Here is a 19,083-nt window from a genome sequence, read left to right on the forward strand (position 1 = left end):
GGGCGGGGGGGGGAGAGGGGAGCCCCCTGCGCGTGCGCAGTGGGAGGAGGGGGGCTTGGGGAGGGGGGCTCGGAGGGGGAGGAGGAGGGGGGGGGGCTCAGGAGGGGCGGGGCGGGGTCGCGTGACGCGCCCCAGCTGTCGCGCGCCCGCCCCCCCCCCCGCCCCACTCCCCCCCCCCTCCCGCCGCCGCCGCCGCCGCCCCCCGCTCGCGCTCCCCCTCCCCTGCGGCGGGCCCCCCGGTGCATTGTGGGAGCGGTCCGTTGTTCGCTTTGCCATTCGGCCTGATCCGGGGCCTGTCGGGACGGAAGCGCCGCCGAGCCGGATCCATTGTGGGCAGCCCGCGGCGGCGCCCAGCTAGGCCGGAGCCGGGGGGGGGCCGGACTTTGTTTCCCTCGGCCGCCGCCCCCCTCGCTCCCTCCCTCCCTCCCTCCGCTCCCTCCTCCCCGCTCCCTCACGGCGGCGGCTGCGACGACGGGCGGGGGGCGCGCGCCATGTTCGCGGAGATGAACCGGCGGACGCTGGCGTTCCGGGGCGGCGGCCTGCTCACCGCGGCGGCGGCGGCTGCGGCGGCGGCGGCAGCGACGGGCGGAGGAGGAGGAGGAGGAGGAGGGGCCGGAGCGGGCGAGGCCTGGGAGCCGCAAGCCCCCGAGGCGCTGAACGGGCGCGGGGCGGACGAGGAAGTGGAGCTGGAGGGGCTGGAGGCCGAGGAGCTGGAGGCGGCCGGCGACGAGAAGGAGCTGCTGCTGCTGCCGCCGCAGTCCGCCGCCGCCGCCGCCTCCTCGCCGCCCCCCGCCGCCGCCGCCGGCCCCATGTTCGCCGAGCGGAACCGCCGGACGCTGGCCTTTCGGGGCGGCGGGGGGCTCCTCGGCGGCCCCCCCGCCGCTAACAATGGCTGCGAGGCCTCGGCCTGGCCGCGGAAGCACTTCAACGGGCGGGGGGCGGACGAGGAGCTGGAGCTGGAGGGCGCCGAGGGCCTGGAGCCGGAGGGGCTGCTGGAGGGCAAGGAGCTGGTGCAGGACGGCGGCTCGCTGAGCGACAGCAGCGACGACGAGGAGGACGGCGAAGGGGGCAGCCTGGGCGACGGCAGCGGCGCCGAGGGCGGCAGCTGCAGCAGCAGCAGGCGGTCCGGGGGCGACGGAGGGGACGAGGCGGAGGGCAGCAGCGTGGGCGCGGGGGAGGGGGAGAGCATCAAGCACTTCCCGCTGGCCCGGCCCAAGTCCCTGCTGCAGAAGCTGCACATCTCCTTCCAGGGCTCCTGGCTCAAGGAGTTCCCATGGCTCTACTACTGCCAGGAGACCGGCCTCATGTCCTGCGCCTGGTGCACCGCCGCCGCGGCCGCCGCCGCCCCCCCCGAGCTGATCCTGGCCGGCGGCCCCGTCCCCGGGGGGCACGACGAGCTCTGCAAGGGCACCCGCAACTACAAGCGGGCCCTGCTGCTGCGGCACCACCTCTCCGCCGAGCATCGCCTCAACGAGCCGGGCAGCGCCGAGCAGGTAGGGGACGCGGGGGGGACGGCCTCCCCTTTCGCCCAGTTTTGTTTCTCTCCTTTTTTTTTTTTTTTTTTTAATCCACGCTTGCCCACGTGTACGGGCTCCTTTACGCGGCTTCCTGTGTTTGTCGCGGCTGCGGCCGGCCTGGGCGCATGGGGGCAGCGAGTGCCCCTTGCCGAGCCCGCCCGCCCGTCCGTCTGTCCGTCCTTCGAGCCGCCGAGGTAAGCCGGCGCAGCAGCGGAGGGCAGCCCGCGGCGCTGCACTGATTGAAGGCGCCGGGCACCGCTTCCTCCTGCGGTCCCGGGGGAGGAGGGCAGCGGCCGGAGCTGGGCAGCACGAAATCCCGCTCCTTCGGGGCCCTTCCAGCGCCCTGCTCTTGGTGCCTTGCTCGGGTGGCTCCGGGCTGCGCCTCCCCGTTTAAATCTTTCTGCCGAACGCGGTGCTTTAGATTGAGTTACTTTGCCAGAAATCTGCAGTCGCAACTTGGTGTTTGTTTGAGATAAACATGTGGTTTCCCGAAAGCCACGGTAATACGCCAGCTCTCCTCCAGCGCTTTCGGACTAGTGAAACTCTTCGTGCTCCCTGCCGAATTCAAAATCACGGTATTTCTTCGCATCTCTTACACGTAAGGCAGGGCTGACTGAGAGCTTTCCATCCGCATATGCTCTGAAGAATAGCCTTGCCGAATCGCTAGCCTCCTGCAGCCTTTCTCCCGAAGGATGTCTGCACTGCAGAAGTTCGCTCAGATTGGCTAACTGGCAGTAAAGTTGCCAGCAGGCACAAGCTGCTGCGCTCCAGGTTAGGTTACTGCTTGACCTGTCAGATCGAACCCGAGCTGTTAGGCGGAATTAATCCCCGCCTGCTCTGCTCTCGCTGTTTAGAGCTGAGTTTTCATTAAAATGCCTGCCGTGGCTGCAGTGATGCATCTGGACTCCAACTCACAGCGTAGCACTTAAATTGAGCTTGTCGCTCGAGCACTTTAAGGAGCTCAGGGTACCTTGGACAAGAGCTGCTATTCTAGTGGTTTGGGTGCGATATCAGAATGACAGATAAATGTTAGGTGAGCATAGGTTCTCTTAGAGCCAGTCAGAAAAGGGATACAGGTTTAATTTAAAACTCCTGCAGGACTTTTTTAAAAAAAAAAAAAAGTTATGAAGTAATACCAGTTATCCAAAACAGTATTTTGGGTCCAGAAGTGCAGCGTTCACATTTAAGATGAGTAATGCTGCCTCTACAGTAAGTGCATTCACGGACTGAAATTCTAGGGCCCCTGTTGTTACGCACGTCCCATGGCAGGAGGTCGCTTTATCAGTTTCCTGCAATCTGAGTTTTGCTATTCTCTGCAGTATTTTGGCCTGACTTGCCTTAAATACCTTCAGCTTCTATTTTGAAGCTCTCATTTGTGATTTCTTTTATCTCCTAACATTTCAAAAACATTCTTTTTGGTCAGCGTTAGCGCGGTATGTTCTGTGCCATCCTGTTGTGAATGATTACCCTGCAAAGGTATGTCCTGTCGCTGCGCAGCCTCCATCTCACTGGATAATGCTACTTGGTGGCACAGTTGGAGGTTTCTCTTACAGCCCTTAGCTATGTGTAAATAAAACATATTCCAGGTGTTGTTTTTTTTTCCCTACTAGGCTTAATGCTCTTTCCTTCTGACCTTCTATCCCTGTTGTATCACAACACTAATATTGGGGAGGAGGGAGGAGCGGGTGGAATCTTATCTCGCACATCACAGTAGCCTAAAAGTTAATGTATTGTTTATATTTGAAGATTAACCTTTCACTGTCATGGGAATCTTCATAAAAATGAGCCTCTGACTTTATACCACTGCTAACTCGAGAAAAAACAATTGTAGTAACTGTAATAATGAATGAAAATGGTAGGATGGGTAAGATGTGTCAGTGGTTCTTTTGTACTTACTGATGATAAGGTTTGGACAAAGTAAGCTTTCAGTAGCTCTAGAAAGAGTGGTGATTTTGAGTAGAAAACAGGGCTGGATGTGTCCCTGTGCAAATACACTTCAGTTAAAAACTTGCTACGAGGGAGGAATTAGAGTTTTTCAAGAGTTCCTGTAGGGTTTTTTTGTGGTGCACTTCTGGGTTACACTTGCCTTATTGCAAATGTGATTAAGAATAACTGTTTTCTTTGCACTTTTTTTTTAGTTTTCATATCCTTTCACATTTTTAATAGCACTTCCGCTTATCTTGATCCATATGTTTAATCTAATACCAAAACAACAGTCATCTTTTTATCTTAACGCCACGATGCCAGATACTCGGAACAAAAGTGGGTAATGTGTACCCTGACCATATTTCCAACGCGCATAATGAGGCAGCAAAGCCTTTTAAATTTAATGAAATTTGGGAGAGATCTTTTAGTCTTTGTCTTAGAGACAACACCACATATGTATTCTTGACTTGACAAGCTCCAACTGCAGGGCATGTTTAGCAGCTGCTAATAAACATATGGCGGAGTGCCACTGTTGGAGAGCGGGGAGGAAATTGTAGGTGTTGAGACAGTAAAGCAGTGGAAATTTCTATAGGTCTGTTGGATATTACACATGAAGAAGTGAGTGATGATTTCAGTTTATTTTTGGGATACGTTTAATTTGGAATGCCAAAATACATCACAAGTGGTTGCAGCTGCTGTAATTCAAGGGTATGGAGCTGTCAGGGGTTGGTGCTTCTTCCTAAGACCAAAATCGTAACTCCTTTCTTTCTCATCTAGTTTTTAAAATAATCTCTCTCCGTGTTAAAGTTTAGAGAGAGATAAAATTCAGCAAGAAACTACCTTCAGATTTTTTAGAAAGTGGACTGTTTTTTTTTTTAACTAAAAATGAAACAATGACGCTTACTGGGAAATGACTGCAAAATATTTTAATTCTGTGATGAACTTAGATCCATGAGTTGCAGATTTATCGGCAGTTGTTGGTTCTTCTCTTTAAAGCTGTTTCTTAAACCTTTTTTTTTCTCTGGACATAATTTGAAGCCGAGCTTTGGAAATACTGCCAGAAAAGCTTTCTCCAGCCTAACAGGCACGTTGGTTTAAAGCAGAAGCTCTCCAAAAGGAGGAAGGCCTTTGATGTGTTATTTTTTCCATGTGAACTGTAATTGTTTGCTTTGTGCGAGCGGTGATGAATAGAAGTCGTGCTTCAGATGCAAAAGTGGCATTGTAGTGGTCTAAGTTAACTTCTTGAGTTACTCGCAGCAGAGCAGAGCAGCCAGGAGGGAGTCAGGACCGCGGGGCAGGGGCTCCCGCCTGCCCTGGCTTTGCACAGTGCTCCCACCCGGCATGGAGCCGCTCGACTGGGTGTTGGGCAGGGGCGTAGCAGCTCCCAACCGCTGGGTTTCGGGTGATGCTGCAGCACGTCAGGCAGCGGTGCAGCTGATAAGACCGCTTTACGAGATGATTTTCCTCTGTAGCTGCATGTGCTGGAGAAATTCCTGACAGCTCATTTTTGTTACAAGGTCCATTTTTCAGGTTGCGAATTGATTTGGGGGTGTAGAAAAGAGTCTGTAGAGCAAGGTGTGGTAATGGGGAAGGGATTACAAAAATGTGGCAAAACTACTTTTGGTATAGGTACAGCTGGGGTGGAATCTGCGCTTGGGTTGTTTTTGCTAACCTCCCCCCGCTCTTGCTCCCAGGAGGCAGAGCATGCTGATGCACAGGAGGGAAAGAAAAGCCGGTTTCTAGTAGCAGTTTTTGGTAGTCTCTTTCAGCTACTGTTAGCTTGTAGGCAGGTTTAATTAGTGAGTTATACATATGAAAGAGTCATTTGTCTTTGTGTATATTCAGAGACTGGTTAACTGGAACTGAGCTCAGTATTAGTTTCTCTGAGCAGTTTGTGTTCTGTTTAGACCACTTCTTCGTGTTGCACGCAGAGTGAAGCTTTTCAAACTCACTCTGTGAATTCCACACGTGAGAACACGATTCTTCGTTTTCTAGATTTCTAACGAGTTTTTAAAGGTAAAGTGGTTGAGATAACTTAAGCCCGGGGAATATTTTTGTCTGTATTCTGAAAATATAATTTGACATCTAAGGAAATACTAGTTTGTGTTTCTCACCAGAAAAACATTACCCTTATGATGATTGCTATGAACATAACGGGGGTAATAGAAGCTTGAAGTTAACTTTTCCTTGATTTTTCTGTAATTATCTTCTTAACTCTAATCTAGTAGATTGTGTTGTACCTCTTCTGTACTGAGGGGAGATGTCTGAAACTCTCCAAGGGGGTTATTATGTTTCTTCCATTTTTCTCATGGTAAATGCTAACGCTTGGTTTCCACAAACTTGTTAGCTGTTGGGATGTTAGGGCTTTCATTTTGTTTGAGGTGCAGCATTAAGGTTGGCTGCTCCCGTAGCAGCAGTTAGCCAGTTGTGTTCAGTATTACAATCAGCTTAAAAAAAATCTTTCTGCACCCCATTCTGTAAAGCTCTGGGTGCCTGTGGTAAGCATATCTCTTTGCCCCGACACCCCCCATCTGTATTTCAGATGTTAGTTACACTATGTCTCTTACTTCCACTCTGCCTTCCGTTTTCATAATGAAGACTTCAGCCTTCTTTCCATAGCACATAAATCTGCAGGTCCTTTTTACCATGCTGGCTTGTCACTTTCTTAAAGAAATGATGCACTGTAAATCTCACTGTCCAGCTGGATTTGGTTGCATACACATCGTCAGTTAAAACGTACTCTATCACTTCTCTGTAATCAGGCATTGTAAAAAAGACACTGTAACCTGCCTCCTGCAGATTATTTTTAAGCTTTATGTGGCGTTTAACATGTTCCCAGATAATGAAATTCCGTCAGCTATTGTAGCCTGTACCCGACATGTGCTGTGTACGACGCAAGTCACTGATGTTTGATTTGGACTAGAGTGACAACACTTCGGTACCATCATTCTTGTTTTAATCTGATGCAAAGTCGGGGTGATTGGCACTTTGAAACTACACAGTGCTCTGAAATCCTCAGAACTTAATGTCACACTTAGTTGTTGCGCATCTGGGATGTCATTCCCGTTTCAGCAGTCTGATCTGGGAGAGTACTTGCTTTTGTCAGAGAGCATGTACTAAAATGCATTAAAAAAAAGTGTAAAAATGTATATATTAAAAAAAAAAAAGCTGAGGCTGGACAAAGATCTGTTGCTTGTTTTCATGTAAAAACCTAATTGCTACTGGGTGCTTTCTGAGAAGAGATTTAGAAGCAACTCGAATGTGACAGCAAACTGAACTTTGTCTGCACGAGATGCTGAAAACTTTGTTTTGGTTTTGTTGGGCATTATTTGCTGCTTATAGATGTAAAATCCCTTTTTGGAGGGGGTAGTTACAACCTCAGTTGTTCGGTTGGCATCCCAGTGATCAACACTGGGACTGTATCTTGAGGCGAGTACTCATTTAATGCGCTAATTCCTGTGTAGTGGAGAGTGGCTTTCTGATATAGCTGCTGTAGTCCCGAAATAAGGGGAGTACTTTGCTTTACGATATATTTTAGCCCCAGTACACATTATGGGTTCTCGAAAGCCCATTACCTGTATCTGACCTGTAATGCTGAGGCAGTGGAGCTTTTAATACCTCTACCTTTTCTAATACGTGTGAGTCTCTGTTTTGTTTTGTTTTTTAAACAGAGGAAACAAACCAACAAACAAAAAGCGTAATTGGCAAAATATACTCTTCTCTCATTCAAAATCACTTTGGAGCCAGCCAGTTTTGAACTGTTCTTATTTGCTAGAAAAGAAGAGTCTTAGAGATCCAGCACAAAAACGACCCTGTCATCATCAGTGCTCTTGATGGCAGCACCGATCAATCAGTATAAGTATGGTCTCAAACATGCCAGTCTGTGTTACCTTCTGCTTGCTTCTAGCTGCTGCTTTGTACCACATCTGAATCATCACTGTCTAAACATCAGTTACAAATTGCCCCAGTGCTGTAAAGACCTCTTGTTACTCATCAGCCTCTGCCTGAACTAATCTTTAATAACTCATTTCTTGGTGTTGGATTGTTTGATGCTACTGTTAGGAGATTTTTGAAGTCACTTTTGAGATCTCTTCTTGGAAAGGTTGTAGAGAGACACATAAGTACATATTGTCTGTATGATTAAATATTTAGCATTTAAAGATGTCGCTGCTAGGAAGTTTCAGTGAAGTTTGATTCAAGAAAGCCTTAGATAATGTCGCTTAACTGTTGTTTGCAGTATTCTGTCCACTTGTCTTCTAATACAGCTATTTAATACTAAACCTGCACAGTCAGAAAATAATTTTAAAAAGCACCCTAATTTGTAGAACTGTAGAAGAAATGTAGCTGTTGTTGTAACTACTCTGACAATATGTTTTCTTAGAACATATAGAACAGGTAGAGATTGGGAGATAAGACATCATATATTCATCTCGCAGCCTGAGCAAATGTTGAATCCATTATCAGGGTTGTCTTTTGACCTGTTAAAGTGGAGAGTTCTAAGGAAAAACAAAGAACTGGATATGGGAGAAGCATGTAGTTAAATCTTAGGAAAGGGACTCCACATCTTTAATGTATATGGCTTAACAAAGACAAGTACTTAGTGCTCAACTAAATCTTACCTTACTTTTGGCCCAAATTTTACTTCCTTTGTCCTTAGGGCAATTTTGCTAGTTCTGTCTTTGTTCCATATGGGAGAGTGGGGGGCGGAATGAGAACATGACTCTTAGTTTACAGAAGTATTTTTTTAATTATATATTCCAGCCTGTCTTTATGGCCAAGATTATTTAAAAAAAAAAACTCTAAGTTTAGTTCCATATCCTTATAATAGCATTGTATGATTAAGGAGAACATTCGTTAAGAGCTAATTATGGCTTTTTTTTTCTAACTCCAGGAGTCAGAGTTACCGTCAGAACTGAATAATGAAGGATACTGTGATTTTAACAGCAGGCCAAATGAGAACTCTTACTGCTATCAGCTCCTGCAAGAACTAAATGAACAGAGGAAGAAAGGCATTCTTTGTGATGTCAATATTGTGGTGAGTGGGAGGGTCTTCAGAGCTCACAAGAACATCCTGGTTGCAGGCAGCCGCTTCTTTAAGACTCTGTATTGCTTTACAAACAAAGAAAGCCGTAACCAAACCACTGTTACCTATTTAGATGTTGTTGCTGTTCAAGGTTTTTCTGTCATCTTGGACTTCTTGTATTCCGGGAACCTCGTGCTTACGAGCCAAAATGCCATTGAAGTGATGTCAGTGGCCAGCTACCTTCAGATGACGGAGGTTGTCCAGTCTTGCCGCAATTTCATTAAAGATGCCTTAAACATAAGTATAAAATCAGAAGCTCCGGAGACCGTTGTGGTGGATTATAACAGAAGATCCGTTAGCAGGGATGGTATGTCTCCAAGGGATCAGAAAGTTGCCAGTTTCTGGGCAACACGAAACCTTACCAACTTGGCAAGCAGCATAAAAACTGAGAACGATGGTTACTCTATTGATGAGGCCCAAATGGAAAGCTACCAAATGAATGACTGCAGTTGGGTCCAGGACAGCTCACCTGAAATGGCTGAAAATGAATCTCAAGGCGAGGGAAAAGTTTTCGTGTGGAACGACATGGGCTCACAGGGACAATCAGTTCAAGAACCCGGAAAAGCAAGAAGGAAAAACCAAACGGCAAAGAGATTTATTTATAATATACCACCTAATACCGAAGAGAACTCGGAAGATTGCTCAGTGTTGCAACCGTCAGTCCCGTACCCAGAAGAAGATTTGTCTTTTATTAAAGAAGAAGCAGGTAAATATCGCGTAGCATCAGTCGTTATTTGAAAACTGAATTTTTGAACAAAGCACACAACAATGTAATTTTTATAAGGCTACATTAGGGTCTTTTACTGAAAATTAGCACACAGGATAATTCAGCAATCTGATTCTCTCTTGGACCGCAGCAAAGTGTCTTCAGCTAGAAAAAAGATTTGCCTTAGCCCATGCCATGTGGTATGTAACATACTTTTTACAACTGACTCTTGGGTTGCGGCTCCTTACCAACTAGTAGAAGCTAAACTCTTCACATCTCTATTTGATCTGTGGCTACAATTAGGCACAAAATCAAGGAGCAATAACTGATGGGTAATAATGCTAGCTGGTTGCATGGAGATTGTCTTTATAATTTTCTTTCACTGGCAAAAGATTTTTGGGGTCGTCTCCCTGAGTCTCAACAAGAAACAGAAATGACCTTTCCACTACTGCTTGTTGTAAGGATACCTGGGAAAATGCACAAGGAGTAATCCTGGCTAGTATAATATTGACTCTTGCAGCAGGTGTAGATACGAGAAGCAGATGGGAAAGAGATGCCACGGTGACTTACAGGAGAGAGCATATCTTATTGTTGAACTGTTTTGCAGGCAAATCTTGAAATGTGGCTTGATTCACAGCGTTTTCTTTTTTTCAAAGAATATTGGTTAATGTAAGTGCTAGAATAAAATTAAATGTATTTAAAGATAAATACAGTCACAAAGTTCTAAGCAGATAGTTCACAGTGTATTTAGAATTCAGGGTAGTGTAGCTTTTAATTATTATTACATCATGTGAGTAGCTGAAACACAAAATACTGCTGTTTACCTGTATCACTTCCAGGCCGATTGGCAACTTTGAAAGTGTGACTCTGAACCTTGAATTTCAGAGCTGACTCCCAAATACAGTTAAATTAAAGGTAGATGTAAGACAGCTGGAACAAAGTTCTTTAGACGCGTCTGTTTCTAAAGCCTTTTAAAATGAATGGCCCCTGCAAGCATCTCAAGAGACTGTAGGTGTCCTCTGCCTCCCAGGCTCACAAGGTAGAATTAAGAGGAGAATAAGGAAAAACAAAGTCACTCAGACCTGTGGGCGTAGACTATTTTTGTAAGCCAGCGACAAGACAGAGTTGAAAGCAACCTGAGTTCTCAGGAAGGCCCAGAAACCTACATTCATTTTGGCGGAAGGAGGGATGACCTTAGCTTCTTCCTGTACCCCCAGTCTTGTTGAAAAACAAGGCTGAAAGAAATCCAGATCAGTTCTTCTGGGGCGCTGAAGCTCCTCAGCTCGTGGTGCTGTGGAGCCTTTCTCTGTTGCTGGCAGCTGCCGAGGTGTGAAGAGGCGGTGGGTGGGTAGCAGTCCAGCAGAGGGCACGTGGTGCCTGTGCTGTGTTGTACCAGAAGGGATTCGTGTATCGTATAGACGTGAGCACCGCGACGGCATGTGACAGTGGAGCGGTGCAGACGGGAGCTATGGATAGCTCTATCTGTGGGAGCAGGAGCGGGCAGTTCAGGGGACGTCTGTTGTCAGCAAGTGGCACTGCGGGAGCAGATCTGGAGAAGCAGCTGTGCTGGGGAGCTAACACTGGCTCTGTGAGTGTAAAGGGGGGTTGCTTTTCTGCAGCCTTCATCTCTGAACTCGGGGTAGGTCCTCAGTAGCTGTTCAGTTCAGCTTGGGAACACACTTGTGAGGAGAATTTCCCGATCTTAGTGTACTTTGATTCACATTGTGGAGCATTCTTGGGCTGCGCAGGGTTTCTTCTGCGTGAAATGAAAATGAAAGCTGTGTTTGAGAAACGTGCCTGTTGTGTGTCAACCACAAACAGCTGTTGGGTCTGCAGCACCAGGTTAGATACAGCCTGAAGTAAAACAGCTCGAGCTGTGCGTAGTGGGGGTGTTGGGTCCTCAGCACCCACATAGCACATCTGCCTGTGCTGGGCCGCACTGCTTGCTGAAACATGTTTAGCTGGAATGGCATGAGAAAGGGCAGCAGAAAGGCTGGAGCAGGAGTGGGGGACCTGAGGCGCTGTAAATCGCACAAATACCAAGTTCCTGACACAATTTAGCATGTGTTTTTTACTTCTGATTTATTTGGGGTAGACAGTCAACTCTTCTTTTTACTGTTGGAAATATCACAGAGAATAAGTATGCATCTAACAAACGGTGTCTCCTGCAACAAAAATAAATGCCTGTACACATTCTACAGAATTTGAATAGCTGTTCTGGACCTTCCACGTAGGAATAAGGGATGATGGGGGCAGTGCAATAATGATCAAACAAGTTCTGAACTTGCTCAGTTTTTTTTTTTTTTGGGCAGAAACACCAAGGTTTCCAGTCATTCGTTGTGCTGAAGCATTAAATTACAAAATATATTCCATGCAACATCTTGATGGAAAGAACTGTGTTGGAGGCATGGGTCACGGTGAATTTGTGCTGAGGTGTCTGCCCAAAATCACTGAAAACTCTGTGATTGTAGGGGATAAGTTTATTTTTTTATTAAACTATAAAACAGCATCAATTAATGATCTCCTTGGTACTTTGACTGCAATGTAAGTGATCCCAAGTACATAATTACATCTTTTCTATTAGTTCTAGAACTATTTTGGAAGCCATGTCTAATACTTTTATATTAAGACCTTTACTTTTATGAAGTTCTTTTGTGTATGCGTGTGGTTTGGAACGAGGAGATGCTGGAGGTAGAGCTTGGTACAGCTTACTTTCAGCTGTTCTCAGTGCTTCAGCAACCAGTGTTCTTTCTCCTTCGCTGCTTGCTAGCTTTTTCTTTGCTCTATGTGGGTGATAAGTGCATTTGTTCTGTAAAACACTCTCTTCTTTAATGGCTCCCTCCAGCCCCAAGTAAAGGTGCAGGAGGGAGGAGGAAGAGGGATAAAGAACGGAGAATTGGAAGAATGTCAAGAATGGGTTGTAGAATAACCTGCAGGTTATATGCTAACTTCTCAGTTGTGGATTAAATTTCCCGTGGAGATGAAAATCTACTAAAAAAAAAAAAGGCACTGGGAGTTAAAAATCCACAAAAAAAATGTTTTCTGGAACAGATTTAAAACAATGCAGTTGGAAGAAAAAGAATGAATGGTAAATTCTTGTGATGCAAGCTAAGAAATACACTCTCGCTGTCCCTTTGGCTGCTAAAAGAGAAAATGAGCTGCTTCTGTTACGCTTTGTAGTGTGCTGCTGGGGAAAACTAACACCAGCTGTGGTTATTAGATGTCTGATTACATGCAAAGTGAGTTGCCCTGTCCTTGGTTGTGGTTTTAGGTTGTTTGGCTTTTCTGTGAGGGGAGAGAAATACCACAGGCGTGGTGGAAGGGAAGCCAGTATAAGAACATTCCGCTCATTACAAAAACTTAAAAACAAAAACCAAAACAGGATAAAAAACAAAAGCCACTACCTTGAGTTCTGTAGTAAATGGACTTTCCAGTTGGGTACTACTAGGTAAGTATTCGATAAACAACAATAAAAGTTTTCTGAGCTGTCACCTCTTGTCCCAGTAAAGCAAACGTGCTAAACTGCTGCTTGCTGAACGTGCGTTTTCCTGCAGGCATCCATCCGTAAGGGTATGTCGGCTTCTCCTTCCTCTCACCCTGCATTGCCAGTGAGTTTGTATTTAACACCTTTCCTGCAAGAAGTAGCACTTTGGCCTTCAGATAACTCCATAAAGCTCAGATGGGTTTTAAATTCAGTGTGACATTTTCCTTCATTTATCTGCTTTTACTGAAGCCTTCAAGCATTCTCCAGTTTTAGCCACATTAATTAAAATAGCTGAGCTTCTCCCCGCTGAAGGTACCATCCATCTCACTATTTTCTGGTCTAGTTGATAATCTGTTAAAAATGTCTGCACTGTTTACAGCCGTGGTGCATCCTACAATTAACCATTTACCATGGTGGAAATAACCGTGCAATCAGTCAGTACCTCTCGGTCAGTTTGCAGTTCTTAAAAGCTGAGTGATTCCAACTGGTATTTTTAGTGTCTGTTTGTAAGTTTATTACCACTTCTTGAATCTGGTTTTCATTTGGGCTTGGTTTTTGGAGTGTGTGTCCTGTTCTTAGGCTTCAGAACACAACTAAGTATTGCTTATGCTTTCCAGAGCTGACCGTGTTGATTCTTACGGACACTTTAACGGAGTATTCCAGTAGCTTTATGACATTAACACTGGATCACTTGTTAGCATGATTTTCAGGCCATATAATGCTGTTACGCATTGGATCAGAGGGGGCTCAAGGCAAAAGGTAACAAGGACAGGATGAAAACAACCTTCTGTGGAACAGGAGTTTTCTGGATAGTTTCATAGGAGTTCTTAAGGATTTTAATTCAGTTTGCTATTAAAGCAACTATTTTTCCAATATGTTACAAGCAGTGTCTCAAGCTGCTTACAAAAACGTAGTGCTAGTCACAGTTCTTGTCATATGCTGCTCCCTCAAGTCATGACTGGATCAGGACTTTGCAATAAGAATAGGTAACTTTGTATTTAAAGAAATGGAGCCTGATGGATTACTTTTTGTAGAGGTAAGTCCCATTTGACTGTCCCATTTAGAAAGAAAACAAATATACTAATAGAAAACTAAGCTTATTTTTCTCCCCCTCTTTTCTGATTCTATGACTCTCAGTCAGATCTTCCTCAGACGTCCGGCTGACACCCTGATTGAAAGATTTAAGTCGCTTAATGGACATTTAACCTCTATGTGCTTCATTTCTTGTCTAAGCTGGAAATGAAGGCCCGGGGGGTTTTGAAAGGCACCTAAAGAGAATACAACACCTGGAAGTCAACTGCTTCCCTACCCTGTAAACTTGCCTCTCCTCGGGATGATCCTGAAGACGAGTAGATTCTCATGGAATGGACAGCCGCTGACCTCATAACTTTAAGGAATGTTTTGTGTATTCATATGTTGGGTTTTTCAATTAAAAAAAAAAAAAAGGGCAGATGGGCTGGGGAAGAAGGTTATGTGGTGTCCACGGGCACTTGGATTCCAGATCAAGATTTGCACTTTGTCATCTGATTACACAGACTGTTCAAGTTCTGCTTTTTGCTTTTACCATCTGCTGTAGAACTACTTTTTGTCTCAGTGCAATTGAAGCATAGGCAATACATTCAGTTCTAAGAAGTTATCGATCTGAAGAGTTGACCTGATCTTTCCACTACCTCTACTATTTATGAAATAGTGATGAAGCTGGGAACAGCGACATAAATAAAGAAAAACAGGGGCTGCGTATCTTCATGATTCATTTGGGGGACACAGCTGTAGAAGTGAGCTGTGCTGTTCCTTCAACTGCATTCCCTCCTGCACCTCAAAGATGTAGCTCAGTAAGTCACACCAAATTCATTTAATCATATGCTGAGCAGTGAAAGTGTTTTTGATCCAGATGTTTCAGATCCTCTTTGATCGTAGATGACTTCAGTGTGGTGCTTTTTTCTGAACTATCAAGAAGATAAGAGTACAACTTCCCTGAAAAAGCGCTTCCTTTTCCTCCAGATAACCATTACCCTAAAAAAAAAAGGAAACAGTGGATAAAAACAAGACTTTATTTCCTGCATTCTTGTCTTCACATGTATACCCGCTCCCAGATGACATTTATGAAGCTAAAGGATAGGCAAAGGACTCTTAGTAATGGCTGTCTTCGCTGACATGGTACAGAAAAGCACTAAGTTCCTTATTTACCCTGCAGGTTTTCTGCCTTGATGGGCCTGTTCAATTCAGTTAAAATACCATAACGCCCCCTGAGAGCTTTTTGTGCTAGTGTGACCTTGTCACATAAGAGTTTGTAGAAGTATGAGTTGACCAATTGCTGTTCAGTTCCTTGGGTTGTTTTTTGTTGTTGTTTGCTGTTTGAGGGAAGGTGTAGGTCACCCTCAGTGTTGGTAGCTGTAGTATAATAGGTTGCAAGTTTCAAGTGGCGTGTAGTTGGACTAAAATCACTCCTTTCAGCTCTGTTTTCAGTTTCTCTTTACTGCTGAGTTCTGGCTGCCCAGCTGCTCATGCTCTGTGTGCTGGGTGGGTTCTGCAACTGTAGAGGACTTGGAGTAGTTTTGTGGGGGTGGAGGAGAAGTAGGCAGCATTTCTTACTTGTGCCAGTTTCTGGCAGGTATCAGTAAATATATCCAACCAGAAATGTGTTCATATTATAGAAACTTTATACTATGAGTAGAATACTATGGCGTAGCAAGTTTATATTATGCTTGTTTGGGAGGGTTTTCCTGTTTGATTGTTTTTTTTAAGCAGATCGGTGTTTTTACAGATCTGTGCCTCGATCTTGTACCTTGTGTTTCTTCAAAGCTCTGTGTAAAGACAAAATCTCTCAATATTCTTGGACAGAGTCAGACTTCGGCAAAATCTGTCTGGAATGAATGATACTGAGATACTCAGCACAAGAGTTTGGGTCTGTTGTGGTTCTGCTGCTTCTCAGGTTGCCTGCAATTAGAGAAGCTAGCATAAATTGAAACACTACTTCCTTAATATTTCCTTTCAACTATTTAGCATTAAAAGTTGTTCTGGTCAAAACAGTCTGCGTAGCAATGGTACCTGTGCTTATGTCCTTACGTAAGAATAAATACAAACGAATACAAGTTGGTCCTTGGTGTATTTGTCTTGACTACAAGCGACGCTGTGATCAGTTAGCGCAGCCTAGCAGCAGCGAAGGCTGGCCTCGTACTGGCAGAACTAGCAAGAACTAGCAGAATAAGCAGCAGAGCTGGCAGAACTAGCAAGTCCCCTGTGCTGGGGACTGGCAAGGCAACACTTGAAATATTGTGTCCAGTTTAGGGCAGCCCAGGTCAGTCAGCAAACTGGAGGGAGTCCAGTGAAGGGGCACTTGAGGTGGTTAGGGGGCTGCAGAACGCGTTCAAGGAGAGGCCCAGAAACTGAATTAGTTCAGCGTGAAGAAGCCCGAGGGGGATCTACCTGCAGTCTTTGACCACCTTAAAGGGATTCTAGAGAAAAGGAATCCAGCTGCTTTGCAGAGGTGCACAGCGAAAGGGCGGGAGTCCTGTCACAAGTTGCAGCAAGAGAAATTACACATGTACAAGCTGTTGACCACGAAAGCAGTTGGGTTGGAGCAGATTGCTTGGAGGGTTTATTGAATCTCCATCCTCGTGGATATTTAACACTTGGTAAGGTTCAAAGCAACATATAATCCAGCTTTGAAGCTAGCCCTGCTGTGAGCTAGGTTGAACTAGGTGACCTTCAGAGGTTCCTTCTGATCTCAGCTCTTCCTTGAGTCTGTTCCCTGAGACCAGTAGCTCCCCCCCATAAATGATGTGGATGAGGATAGTTCTCACCCTCTCATGTTTCGCTGTTGTTGCCTTTATGGGGATACCAGCAAACTGGCTTTGTAAGCAGTGACAGACTGAATGGCACCCCTTTCTTGGGGGGGTGGGGGAATATTTGGAGGGAATAATGATAAGCAAGCTGTAAAAGCGGGTTATTTATTTGGCAACGATTGCTGGTTATCTGGCAGGCTTAGTTGATGACAGTTCTGCCTCCATAGTCAAGGCAGTAAACCAGTTTTCATGAATGGGAGCTAGCAAAAATTAAGAGCAATTGGGAGTGGTACATGGAGTATTTGTAAGATTGCACTGGCAAAATATCTTAAGTTTGTCTGAGACGTGTGTTGCAAGAGGCAGCTGAGAAGTAATCTGCCTTGACCCCTTTTCAGAAGCAAGGTTAAAGATGTGAGTAATGCTCTGGGAACAAGCAGTACAATATATTTTCTTTCCTCTACCTTGCCAGTATGTAACTCTTGGCAGCACTGTCTTTTTTTTCCTGTCACATTACTTAACATAAGCAACAAATCCAGCTCTCTGAGAGCAAACCAGATTGTATCAGTAGATTACCAGTGCTCTCTTTACGATCCTTGAAAGCTCTGGCCTAATCGCTTATCTGATCTACTTTCTGGCTTTTTTTTTTTGAATTGATCTGAATAAGCAGTCAGTGTCAGAAAAGTTGGGGGAAAAAGCAGTCCTATTCCTTTTCTTCTTCCTTTGGCACTGTTTTTGGTGGTAATATGTTTGAAGAAAACAGAAGCTGAATTCATGACAGGTAACTGTCTGCTGTGCAGTTTTGTATCCTTTCCTCTCATGCACCCTGCCGCCATACCCCTTTCTATAGCAACATGTTCAACAGCTCAAATCGTTGAGCTTCTCAATCTTTTCCCACTCCTTTCTTGAGGAGTCTCCTTTCCTTCCCAGAAGTTCAGCTTATTTCTGGTTTCGGAAAAAACAAAACTATGTCCAACTAAGGATGTTCCTGCTCACATGTTCTTCATGGTGATATTCCCCTACCTGTTGCCCTGAAAACTGAAATTCAGCGTCTGACTTGCAGTTATCCTTTTGCCTGAGAAGTCAAAATGTAAAAGCCTTCCATGAAGTTCTTCTGCTGTGTAAAAGCCCACACGACCACTTCATGGTATTTGGAACAGCCTTAATCTCTTCTCAGACTGACATGATGAGAGTTTTAATGCTGATAGTTAATCAGTTTGTGTTCTGTTTTATTATTGGTATTATTTTGGTTTGTGGTTTGTTTTTGTTTTTTTTTTAAGGTCAGGTTGCTAATAGAAGCCTCTTCTCCACGCAGGGTGGAAGCATGGGTGGATGTTGGAGGCTAGCTGACATTTGAATGATTAACCTACGCCTATTTTAGGAACGAACAAAGCTGTAAAAAACTATCCTTAGATTAGGGGAAAGCTGTGGTCAGATGAACTGGTCTGAAGATACAGATTATTGCTTCTAATTACCCTGTTTTTTGGCCTTTCTCACTACTGTGTGCATTCTGCTGTGCCCCCCACCCCTCCCACCTGGTCTGCCCCCACAGCTGGGCATGGAGTTGCTTTCAGCCTCCTGTCAAAATCATCTGGGGTTGTGTTAACTTGACGGGAACAGCTTGGGTGGTGACTACAGCTGCAGGTTTGAGAGGAGCCGCAGCCTGGGTGGGAGGACTGGGAGCGGGCGCTGCGAGCCCCTGGGGTTTGTGGCATCCCGCATGTGGCTCAGCAGCAGTCGGGAGCTGGTGGGGCTGTCGGCTGCGCGTCCGCCTTGGGGCAGCTACTGGAGCCTAGGCGCTGCACTTCGTTACGTGTAATTCATGTCTTCCCTGCGTGGACGAGCCATGAGATGCTAAAAATGCCTTTTTAGTGTTTTAGGCCTGTTAGACGTGTGCTCAATCTAGAAAGTAGGTTTTCTGGGTCAACAAATTATTTTGAGAAGGAATAAGCATTAGGTTTAATTATGATCTGCTTAATCCTGTGTTCTGCAGAGACTGAGATGTCTGTAGCAACCTCTTATCTCTTGTGGTATCTATACCAGTGTTCTTTCATGTTATAGCAGGTCTTCTCTTCAAATTGTCGTAGACAGACTTAGTAGCTTTTTATCTGTGCTAGACTACAGCTCTGAAGTCTCTGGCTCTGTGCCGGGCCTCATGCTAAGATCTAGGTCTCCCGAGGGATTTGAGCTCCTAACTTCCCTCAAAGTTCGATACCAGCTGCGAGTGTAGATGTTCCTCGTGAAATTCCCCGTGTGTTCTCCTAGATCCATAAGAGCCATCAAAGTGGCAGTGTTATACATGTGCTTGGCTTGGTAGACCTTTTACTTATGGCCAGTCTTTGTATGCTTACTTTGAAGGAGGTTGTGTTATATTGCCTGTACACAGTATATGTGTTACACCTGCGAGCAGTCAAGGCCTTGGTCTGCTGATCTTGTAGGTCCTCCTAAAAAGGGAGGGGACGAGGACTGATTAAAATACTTTAATTGTTGCTCTTCCACTGTACAGCTAGAGACAGGACAGTCTGGGGGAGGGAGGGATAAAACCACGAAGAAAAGGTCTAACATTTTAAACAAATTATAAAAAG

General features: G+C 45.5%; 1 protein-coding gene across 1 annotated transcript in view; it reads left to right on the forward strand.

Moving 5' to 3' along the window:
* The first annotated feature begins 250 nt into the window (after positions 1 to 250).
* Positions 251 to 19,083, forward strand: part of ZBTB10 (zinc finger and BTB domain containing 10) — a 38,947-nt gene continuing 20,114 nt past the window's right edge. The window contains exons 1-2 of the mRNA XM_080579446.1: positions 251 to 1,493; positions 8,335 to 9,232. Of these exons, the coding sequence (XP_080435572.1) occupies positions 492 to 1,493; positions 8,335 to 9,232 (1,900 nt within the window). The 5' untranslated portion in view covers positions 251 to 491. The remainder of the gene's footprint in view (positions 1,494 to 8,334; positions 9,233 to 19,083) is intronic.

The sequence above is a fragment of the Anser brachyrhynchus genome (assembly GCF_964034855.1).
Source record: "Anser brachyrhynchus genome assembly, chromosome: 2".
In the NCBI taxonomy this organism is placed as follows: domain Eukaryota; kingdom Metazoa; phylum Chordata; class Aves; order Anseriformes; family Anatidae; genus Anser; species Anser brachyrhynchus.